At 45.2% G+C, this 11,633-nt stretch overlaps 1 protein-coding gene across 1 annotated transcript in view; it reads right to left on the reverse strand.

Moving 5' to 3' along the window:
• Positions 1-9,088: 9,088 nt before the first annotated feature.
• Cpd (carboxypeptidase D) overlaps positions 9,089-11,633 on the reverse strand; it is a 64,416-nt gene continuing 61,871 nt past the window's right edge. Inside the window, exons 20-21 of the mRNA XM_051158000.1 lie at positions 11,493-11,592; positions 9,089-9,964 (exon numbers count right to left, since the gene is read on the reverse strand). Of these exons, the coding sequence (XP_051013957.1) occupies positions 9,738-9,964; positions 11,493-11,592 (327 nt within the window). The 3' untranslated portion in view covers positions 9,089-9,737. The remainder of the gene's footprint in view (positions 9,965-11,492; positions 11,593-11,633) is intronic.

Consider the following 11,633-nt stretch of genomic DNA (forward strand, 5'->3'; position numbering starts at 1 on the left):
GGTCAGAGGGACGACATGGGCTCTGGAGGTGGAACTCAGGTTTCAGGCCCATGTGGCCTGTGCTTTCCCTACAGAGCTATTTCTGGGATCTAGAACTTACCACCCTCTCTAGCAGGCAGTCGGGGAGGGCAGCCCCGCCCACTGTGGGTGGAACTGATACCTAGTGACGGTCTCTGTTAAAGTTGATCTGCTTAGGCTGGCCCTTACTTTTACTGTGCGGCCATTCATTTTCTAACAGAAAACATGTGTACCTGTGCCCACTGCATGACATGCTGGACTGCTGTCACTCAACCAGTGACTAGGTCTAAACCTGGTGTTCCGCACTCGTGTGGTTTCTCCGCTGTTCGATGGGATGCTTTCCTACCTCCATTTAGGAAGCAAATGCTTAGGCTCCTACGCTCTTAACAGTTTTTTTTTTTTCCTGAGACATGGTGGGCCTATGTAACCTTGGCTGTCTCAAAATTCTGTACATACATCAAGCTGGCCTTGACCTCACCGAGGTCCATCAGCCTGTTTCTCATCTACTGGGATTAAAGGGCTGTGCCACATCGTCCAGCCAGCTTTTCTAACTGCTTGTAATAAAGTCTGTTTCAATTCAGTCCACCCAGAGTTACAAGTAGAACTAAATTATATTATTTGTAATTTGTCTGTAAATTATTTTGTATTTCTTTCACATATTCATTATCTGCCATTTATTTTTTTAAATCTGTATCCAAAAAAAAAAAAAAAAGACATGTGCACTTTGTGTATACTTGGTGCCCTAAGGTAGGAGGGTGTCAGATCCCCAGGAACTGGAGTTAGGGATGGTCAATCACCATGTGGGTACTGTGAGCTTGAGCTGATTTTTTTGTTTTTTGGAGACAGGGTTTCTCTGTGTAGCCTTGGCTGCCCTGGACTCGCATTGTAGACCAGGCTGGCCTTGAACTCACAGGGATCCACCTGCCTCTGCCTCCCGAGTGCTGGGATTAAAGGAGTGTGCCACCATGCCCGGCGGGTACTGCGAACTGAATTTGGGTCCTCTGCAAGAGCAACAAGTGCTCCTAACCAGTGAGCCAGCCCTCCAGCCCCTGGTATCCAGGTCTTATTTTCATGGCTGAGGTTTCTTGTCAAGAGAGAAAAGCTCAAGTACTTCAGTAGGTGTTTGGTTTTGGTGACAGGGGTGAAAGCGCTCCAACTCTGCAATTCTCCTCTGACAGGATTCCAAGTCATGGCTTTTGCTTTTCTCTCGTGTGTTCTGTCTCCTTAGAAGCTACGTTTCAAGGACGGCCTGTCCATGTCACTCCTGCCCACCTCAGATCACACTTACTCTGACACCCCATCTTCCCACCTGTGGTCCTGCTCCACGTGGACATGCTTTAACCACGTGGTGAGTCCACATGAGGCCCAGTAACCAAGCATGAGCTTTGTCAACTGGGCAGTGGTAAAAAGTTTCTGAACATGCCATCACCAAGAACTAACTCAAAATCAAGTGTATAGTGATTCCAAAATAGCTGGGGCTGTGCTTGCCCATGCTTTCTTAAATCGCCTCAGCACAATTTTGGCTCTGAGCACACCGCCCACACTTTGTACTGTGCACGACATCACACTACACAAGGGCAAAGAGTGCTGCTGGAAGCACCCCAGCTCAGACTGGAGACTATGTTAGCAAGTACAGGGTGTTTACTACACGAAGTTCTCTGCCCTTATGAAAAATGGCTTAATTGTGGAAAAGAAAGATCTGATTTTTTTTTTTTTCCTATTGTCACCTCCAGCATGTGAGCATCCTATTCCTGGGTCGTGAGCATCCTATTCCTGGGTCGTGATGTGTCAGAACCTGGGCCTTTAAAACTGCTAGTTGAGTAGCTGGGACTAGGAAAGGTTCCCAGCAACTTCTGGGATGGCTCTGACCACACTCAGGCTGCTAGTGCTGCCTGTTCATCAAAGCGGCTCGTGCGCAGCTCTGATGATCCTAAAACCGGAAAGCACTGATGATACTGTGCCTGCAGATCAGCAGTCAGCCAAGATTTAGGTGAAAATAAATGAGTGTATTTACCTCATTAGCACATACATGTTCTCATCTTTAGTGGTGAATCTATGTGTACCAAAAACTGTTTAAAATCAATTCTTTGTGACTGATTAGCACTGGATGTTTGATCTGCATACCTACCCGCTGTTCTTATATACCTAGGGCTGTGTAAAAATCCTTTGGGCAAAATCGCCACCAGCCCTATTAGACCCTGGAGATGGCAGCAGGCGTGTCTCTCTGGCAGTTGTTCTTGATTGGCACTGGAAGTGTCACATCCATTGGCTGACATTCCTCTAGTCTTCCCTGCAGTTGCTCCCCAGCCTGGTGGTGGGACAGGAGGGTGGAAACTGGTATTTTTCTCGTTTTAAATTTGACTCTAACAATCTCTACTTTCAAATTATATCAAGAGTATATGGCTTCTATATAATACACCTTTCTTTTTCTTTGAGACAGGTTCTTGCTGTGTATCCCGGGCTGGCCTCAAGTTATCCACCCTCCTGCTTCTTTGCCTTAGACTACGGAGGTCTCCGGCATGCCACCACGCCCATCCCTTTTCTGTTTTGCGTTATTCTGTAATGAAATGCTGTGAGACAACTGGGCTGCTAGGCGGCCGTGTGCATGCTCATCTTCACCCTTGAGGGACGCGCTATAGATTGTGTTGGGATCGCTTGGGTTTTAGCCAGTACTCTGAAAAGTAGACTTTCAGTGTGTGTGTGTGTGTGTGTGTGTGTGTGTGTGTAAGCTCAATTTTCTTATCCAATATATTTTATTAACAACTTAGTTACCGACTAACCAAAACAATAGGAAATGAGGATTAATGGACACAATAACAAAAACCTCAAGGATATCAATTCCGAGGAACAATTCTCCGGGCGTGAGCCGCAGGATTTCTTCCGCTGGAACCTGGGGTAACCAGAACCCAGAACCTCCGCAGGAGCCACAGCTCCGAAGCCTTCCCTTGAGTGGTTCTCTCTAGGAGTAGTCTTAAAGTACAGCGATGAGCAGCCAAATCTATCCCAAGTCTCCAAAAAGCCCCCGCCTCCAGTTCTGGGCTCATTTATATATCTCCTCCCAGAGTCTGTTCACTGGATCTTTTAAGCTGACAACAATTAAGCTCCTACACGAGGTGGTTGCTCTTTTAGTGAATTAACCTCACCTGTTTTTTCACGAGACCGTTCCGATCCCGCACTTGGAATCCTAAAAAACAGGTTTATCTCTCCTTCTGTGTGTGTGTGTGTGTGTGTGTGTGTTGTTGTTGTTGTTGTTGTTGTTGGGAATGAGCCAAGAATTTCTACGTCTATCTTCTAGGCCAACTCTTATTGTACTTTTTTTATGTTTCATTTCCAGACTTACTTTATAGTTTCTTGTGATACTCTCCACTGGCGCCATCTTTTGTTTCCTGACCTACAGTATTTGATAATGCCAACACCTGAAATAGACAGAACGCTTTTCGGTTTGTCTTTACAGTGCTGACAAAGCTGTGAGGTTCCCTCTGCCTCTACCATGGCGATACCTTCCACAGGAACTGAGTTCTGCACAGCTAGCCAGGTTCTAGCTGTCCTATGCCCTATGCCCAGTCCGTTCAATCAAGCCCTGTTAAACAGAAAACGATCCACAGCTTTCCTTGTAATCCCCTTAACACCCACATCCTCCACACAAAACTCAGCGGTCAATTCTGCCTTCTCTCTGCCGCATCGTATGTCTGCAACTCCCCAGCAGCTCTCTAACTCAGCCGTCTCCACAACCTGCCCGCACCTCCCTCATCCCGTGCTCAGTCTTTAAGATTAACCCTAGCTTCCTTCTGCCTTTTCAGATCCTAAATCAGAAGCCTGCTTCATGCTGGGCTCTTCCAGAAACGATATGATCATCACAAATGACAGTGTGTACGCATGTTGGAGTCACAGGAAGTACTCGGAATCCTGACAGGTGGTGCTCAGGTCTGAACCGTGAACCCTGGGTCTCGTGCATGGTAGGCCACCGCTTTACCGCTGAGCTACACCCCCAGTCTAGACCCAGCAACCTGAACTTTCCTCATCCCTCCTTCACCTTGGCTTCGTGTCGATGACAATCCCAGCCTATAATACACATTATCAACGGGGCATTTATTCTGTACCGTTTCTAAACAGTCCACCTTAAATTTTTCCACAACTATTGCTCTTATTTTCTATTACAGCTTTGACTTTGTCTTGACTCTCCACAGTCTTCTATTTGAATACATTATTTTGGCTGAAGTTGAGGTACCCATAATACCCCGCCCTTTGGAGATAAGGGATCTCACTATGTAAACCAGACTGGCCTCGAACTCATCAAGGTCTGCCTGCCTTTACCTCCTGAGTGCTGGGATCAAAGCCGCGGCCATGCTCAGCTAGAGTATCACGTTTAATTGCCGTGATGCCTTTGATCTAACGCAGTCTTCATCCAGGATGGATCCAAACTGTACAGTACCCTTAACGCCTCTTCACTCCACTCCACTGAGGCCGGCCTGTCATTCCTGTCCATCTCACTGACGTCTGTTTACACACTAACGGGAAAACAATTCCATTTTGACCCTAGCCAAAAGTACTCAAGAAGCAGCATGCGTGTTTTAAACATATTACTGCTCGCGTGGGTGAAAAGTGTAACATTAAATGTTGCGCTTTATCATGTTCTGTTGCTTTTTAAGTTTTGGGTGACTAATGACAGAGTTACTTAACATCTATAGTAATAGAGAATCAGCAATAAAGTTGGCCTTTTTGATGCAGGTGAGGAGGAGACAGACATGCCGACCTGGGTGCTGGCATTTATTCGGATCTGAGAAGCATGCGAGCAGTGACTACTGCATTTACATTGCTGGTAACAAATTACAGACATCTGAAACACTGGACACAATCAGTAGATTATGTTTATAGAACCAACCAAAAGACTTCTGGATTTAGGCATGAGAAAACGGTAAAACTCAGGACAGGATTTCAAACGATTAAACAAGCCTTTACCAAAGAAGTATAAATATAACCCAATCTCACCTAAAGACAAGTACAAAACACCTGGAAAATTAAACTTTTGTCAGACTTCAGACAACCCTGGACCACAGCAAGTTTTCCTGTCTAATACGTCTTCTCAATAGAAAACATGACCTCTAAAAAAAAAAAAAAATCTTTGCTTGTATAGCTGACAACATACTTCCAAACTGAAACAACAAATGAAGGAAAACAGCACTGGTTACTCTAGGGGTCAGTTTTAAGCTGAATACCATGCTAAGTGCATCTCAGTCAGCCCACACTCTCATCCTATTGAAGACTGTTCCTCCACAGACGTGAAACCGAGTACACTTTAAAGTCACATCGCACATGGCGTTAGTCACAGGCTGGGCCAGGCTGCAACCTCTCCAAACTCCCTCAGGAGGCTTTGAGAGATGCTAAACGCTGCTGAAGCACAGTCTGTTGCAGGTTCCGCTCCTCTAGTCTGGACTGAGTTCCCTGTCAGCACAGCCCAGGTTTCTTAGGTAGCTCTACTTCCCCACCCCCTGTGGGAGCAGCGATGTTGAGGGAACTTGTTAAGTAACACGAGACACTGAACTCATCACCGTGCCTGACATGCCAGGACAGGTTATTCTGACTGAGCTTCACCTGGAACAAGGAGCATGATTTTAACAAACAAGTTAAAAGCTCTCAGGCTTTCCTGGTGCAAAAGGCAGCACACACGCAGACGAGAAGCGGGCGCAGGGTTAGAGCCCTGTGCTGCCGCTGTGTGGTGCTTCTGTGGGGCGGCTGAACACACCATTCAGGATGAGCTACACAGCTGGGGGTGCTTTTGGCTCAAAACCTTCTGTTAGTGAAGTCATAAAGCTGGGAACAGTTTACAGGTGGCTCCTATAGTCTAACCTTGGTACTATTTTCTACTCGTTAGGTAGAAAAACTAAACCTAAAACTTTCAAAATTAGAGCTGTAACTTTCTTTGGTCTATTGGTTTTGAATAAAGATTATGAGGCAACACACAAAGAAAGACAAACATCGTAAAATAACTTTTATACAGGATTAGTAGATCTGTTTACATATAAAAAACAAAGACCCCATTACAGTTAGATTTCACATAAATTACACAGATTAACGTTTTAAAACTACTATTCAATTCTTTTAAAGTCCCTTTTAAAATTTTCATTTGAAGGCACAGTGCATGAAATAAAACCAAAAGACTGAAGCACTTAAGATGAACAGGTGTTGGTTGTGTCCTATAAAGAGCTATGAATTGTTTTGGATCTGGGGAAATATTCTGGAAAAAAAAAAACAGAGGTAAAAAGAACATAAAAAATACCATGTCATACCTCCAAAAAATCTATAGCATAGAATGTAGCTAGAACATTCATGTCACGCCATTTATACACATCTTGTCTATATTTACATAATTTCTATCCAATTGCCTTAAAATGGTAACCAACTTTCAAATTTCAGAAGAAACCGGGATAATGTTCTGAGAGTCAACTGGAATCATTAATGAATTTTTAAAAAACCAAATATAAAGGAGAAGTGGGTACTGGGAGGGTTTTCTTCAAGAACTAGAAATCCAAGTTCACTTGACATTAATCAAAGGCCCTAATCACACCCCCAAAACTGCTATAATTAAAATAAATCAGAAACCTAAAGTTATCAACAAGTTGCTAAACAGAAAGAGCACTGAATATTTAACCATTAGTGGGCTTTTAGTAGTAACAATAAAGGAAGAATTTGGGGGGAAATGCTAGGCTGCTACTGTGAAACAATCCCCGCCAGAGACCCACACTGCAGGACACCATAACACACTCGTAGCCAAGGAGCTTTGGAGAGAGCAAGGACCAAACCCGGCACTAGTGCAAGTCTGGCGAGCCAACGGATCGATTTAATGCTGGGAAGAAGCGGAAACAAGTGGAGCAGTGAGTCGTAGTTACTGGTGACCTGGTGCTAGCTCAAAAGCACAGCAAGTTCAGGCATAAACACTACCCCCTTTTTTTCCCCACTCATAATTAAGTTTTAAATTCAATGTTCACTAATTCAGCAAATCTCCTTCAGATGAAATTACCAAAGATTAACGGGTCAGATGAAATTACCAAAGATTAACAGGTTAAGCACACTGAGCCAAAACACAATGTTTCCTTTCCCAAAGGTGACAGAGTCCCAAAGCCAATCCCCTCAGCGAGAATGGCAAGTGTTCTTCACGGTACCAGATCCCATCACCGTCTGGAGTTCTGGAGTAGCTGCTTGAGATCGTCCCACCAAACTATGAGCACAAGTGCGCACGCGCGGGCAGACACTCTGAGCACCACTGGGCCGCCGTGCCGCTTTTGTTAAGGCTCAGGGAGGGAAGAAGACTTACAAACTCATCACCAGGACAAAGCAATGCCTTGTGAGCAAAGGAAAGGCACATCTCAGACTGGAGCAAGTTGCCTAATCCTGCGACCGTGGGGTCTGCGACACTAGAAACATGGAAAAGTCCCCAGGAGAAGCTCAAGAGATGCATTCCCCGTCTCGTATGGCTTCAGTGCCCTCCGCTGCCGAAGCAGTCTAGGACCAGATTGGCTCCACAAATAAGAGGAGGCAGCGCCAAGGAGACAGTTTTGGTAGTCATGGGGCTTGTACATTCATGTTCATAGTGATGGGGTGAGGAGGCCTGGCTTTCCAGCTCAATGCACTAGAAGTTCATTAAAGACTCGAAACTGTGAGCAGAATTTGGGTTTAATTTCAGGAAAAGATTGACTAAGAGCTATTCTGCATATTCATTTCTAAAAAAAAGTCCCTTACATACTAGGAAGGCGTGGCCTGTGGCTGATGGGATGCACTGTGAAAGACACACTGAATCCAGAGAGCAAGTGCAGCGTGTCCTTTAGTGAACACCAACACGAGTAAAATGAAGACTGTCACACGAACTTGGTTCCTGGCTGTAAAGTCCCAAGCAGGGCCCAGCCACAGGCCCCTTGTTGGTTTTCTGAGTTGGCACTTTTAAGAATAAAGCTGAGAAAAGAGCAATACACATCATCATTTAGAGAGTCACGAAGCATTATTAGAGGAAGTGGAATCATGTGCCCCTCATTAGCATTAACTCTCACAACTCTCGTTCATGTGGCAAAAACAAGGGTTCAGGCACGCTGACGCCAGGACTGACTCCTGAATGGCTGGACCCAGCCGTCTAACAGCATAGCCAACGAAAGTGACCTCATTGGTCCCTTCCACTCACCACGGTCTCGACTTTATACAGCCACTCCGACGCGTTCCTCACCACGTGCGTGGCCCGGTGGCCTCGGTGAGCCGAGGGTGTGGGGAAACTGGTACATCAATGGTATGAATACAATTTGGAAAGGTAAGAGCTAGTTTTTTGATCCCCTGATTTAGTACAAGTTCAGCAGCAACTTGGCCATTAAAACATTCAAAGATATTAAACGGTTACGTCATTGGTAAGATTCACACTTACAAAAAGCATCACTCCACCGAACAGCATTCAGACAGACACAGTAAGATGCAAATCGTCAGGTCTTTGCATGACTGGCAGTGAAGAGACCTTCACACCAATGTCCTATCGCATGGCAGTCCTTCAGTTGACTTGTTTAAATGGAGAGAGCCATATTAAAAAGCTTTTAACTGAAAATTTTAACATAATTGCTTGATTTAAAAAAAAAAAAAAAAAAAGACCGTCACAGGAATCATCAGGATGAAGAACCGAATCACTTGCTGAGGAGCCCTGTATGCAGAGGCCCCGCTATTTCCGTAACAGTACGCCATCGCAGGTGCAGGCGCAGGCTGGAGCATCAAGGGTAGACATTTTGGATCCAAATGTACTAAGAATGAACACATAGGTTTCTTCCATTTCTAGATATTTTCATCAGTGGAATTCGGAACCTTTAGGTGTGGGACCAGATGGAAACCATAGGTGTACAACACGGAAAAAGGCTGGGATTTGGGAAACGTTGAGGAACAGGCTTTCCTAGAAGAACGCGTCCCAGAGATCAGCAGCGGCACCTATGGGTCTCATAGGGTAAGACAGGTGACATGGCCACTTCTGCTCCATCTCCCTCTCACCTCTACTCACGGGGACACGTGGCGCCTCCACAGCGACGCCACTGAGTTCTCATCTGAACTTGGCTAACCCTTTCAAGAGAGGTAGTAAAATCCTGCTTAAAGCACAGCTCACCAGTTCTGATCCAGCTCGGAAGCAGGTAGAAAGCAAATATGAAAGCCCGTTTATTCCATTTCCTAATGCCATATATATTTAGGAATTATCCAGCCGCCGTTAAACCTGAATCAGAGAAACCCCAGCTATCGCTAACCAGAGAAGAAAACTCCTCAGGAGATGGAGAAAATCTCGAGTTTTTAAAGCTTTATGTCAGAGTCTGACTGGTGTCCCTGCCTTAATGTTTCTGGATTCTTTTGGCCTTTAAAATAAAGATAATAAACTAAAGCCACTAGTAAATACCTGATGTGTGAAATACATCTACTAGATGGCTTTATGCTGTTACTATATAAACTCTGAACAGCTCATCTTAAATTAAAAAGAAAAACAAAGTGGCTGTCCCGTCTTCTGCTGCATAAACAGAAATCAGATTTTTTAAAGAAAAGGTTAAGAGTATTTTAAGGAAGGGAAGTGCAGAACTGCCTGTGATATTTAGCAGGTTAACTTCCCAAAGCTCTTTGAAGGAGGAAGGAATCTCTCTTCTCACTGCAGTTGTCTCCCGAGAGGAGCTGCCATTTTTGCCTGGTGCTTATGCAGGGAGATATGCAAAACGTGCTTTTCAATGTTTGCTAGAATACAGTGTTTCCTCCTCTGTGTCCGTTTCATCCTGGAACTCATGGCTTAGGAGGGACTTTTTGGAGCCAGCTGACATCATGCGGATCTCATCTTCATACTCATCGTGACGCTGCCGGAGCCGGTGGAAGCCATCTTTGTGCCTGTTAGACTTGATGGAGCAGATGCACCAAATGATGCAAGCCGTTAGGACCAGAGCTGACATGGTGGCACCTGTCCGACAAGACCACATGGGGGTGTTAACAAGCAGCACTTTGATGGCACTTTTAATAATGTGTCATTTACTTTAATCTCATGCAATTAAGAGCAATTTGCTTGTCTGGAGATGTTCTTCTGCGGCAGACCGCTTAGCTGGCAGGCAGGAAGCCTGGGGCCCAATCTCCAACATCTCAACAAAGCCAGGCCACTGATAAGCAAAGCAGCGAAACTCAGAGTCCAGCACCTTTACATTTCTGCTACCTGAAGACAATTTTCAATACCTCAGTGCTTTTTTTCCAAGATCATTTTTCTTTTTTTTTTTTTTCCCTGAGAATTATTTCTAGGGCAAGCTCTCTATCACTGGGCTGTACTCCCAGCTCCCCAGATTGTTGTTTTTCTTCTTCTTCCTTTTACTTTTGTAACTTAAAAATGTTTAAATTACATTTTGCTTATTTATCTTGTGTGTTCATGTGTGTGCACACATGCATGCATGTAGAGGGCAGAGGACGACTTGTAAATGTTGGTTCTCTCTACTGTGGGCTTCAGGGATTGAGCTCAGGTCAGCGGGCTTGTGTAGCAAGATCTCCCTCCTGCTAAGCCATCTTGCCAGAATTCACTCATTCATTTATTCTTTCTTTCTATCTATCTCATCCATCCATCCACCCATCCATCCACCCATCCACCCATCCAGCCATCCATCCAGCCATCCATCCACCCATCCACCCATCCATCCACCCACCCATCCATCCATCCACCCATCCATCCACCCATCCAGCCATCCACCCACCCATCCATCCACCCATCCAGCCATCCATCCACCCATCCATCCAGCCATCCATCCACCCATCCATCCACCCATCCAGCCATCCATCCACCCATCCAGCCATCCATCCAGACTGGGTTTCACTGTATCTCAGGCTACCTTGAGACTCTCAGGGCATCAGGCTTGTATAGCAAGATTCTCTACCTGCGTCAAGCAGACGCAGGACAGTGGAACACTGCTTTTTCCACGTATTTTCCCCTTAACCTTTCAGTAATTCAAACAATGGCACAAATTAACCCTGGGGGGGGGGGGCATTTCCTCTTTCCTGGACCTTGAAAAACCAAATATAAGTTCTAACAACCAGTGTGATCTTGATATAAAGCAACATTTGCTTATTCAAGAATATCCGGTAAGATCCACTTGTGCCAACCACAGCTCTAGGGTCTGGGGATCAGCTCAGCCTCTGTGGCCTGGAGCTTTTGTCTTGGTGGGGAACACTGAATGTAGATATGTCCCTATGGTGAGGACTGTTATGATGGGAAAATGGTAACTGTGTGAGCTAGAGTAGTGAGCTTGGAAGGTGAATTTGACTGTGAACCTGAAAGACTTAGGGTCAAGCCAGGAGAACACCCAGGACAGCAATAGCTTGGGAAAATCAGGTTTAGTTAAGTAGACTCTAGGGAAAAGGCAATTAGCTAGAGGTGTTTGTGGGGTCTAGCCACTCTCAAAGGAAACAGAACTGGTTTTAACTTGAGTACAAAAAAAACTGAACGTCTATACCTGACACAGTTACCACGAGTTCCCTTGGCAAGCCAAATATCCGGTCATCTGTATCAAAGACGATAAGCACAGAGCTGGCTGCGTCATGATGCACAAAGACCTACAAAGACAAAGTGCAAGAATCATAAAAACGTCACTTAT

This window comes from Acomys russatus, chromosome 16, assembly GCF_903995435.1.
Source record: "Acomys russatus chromosome 16, mAcoRus1.1, whole genome shotgun sequence".
NCBI classification, from domain to species: domain Eukaryota; kingdom Metazoa; phylum Chordata; class Mammalia; order Rodentia; family Muridae; genus Acomys; species Acomys russatus.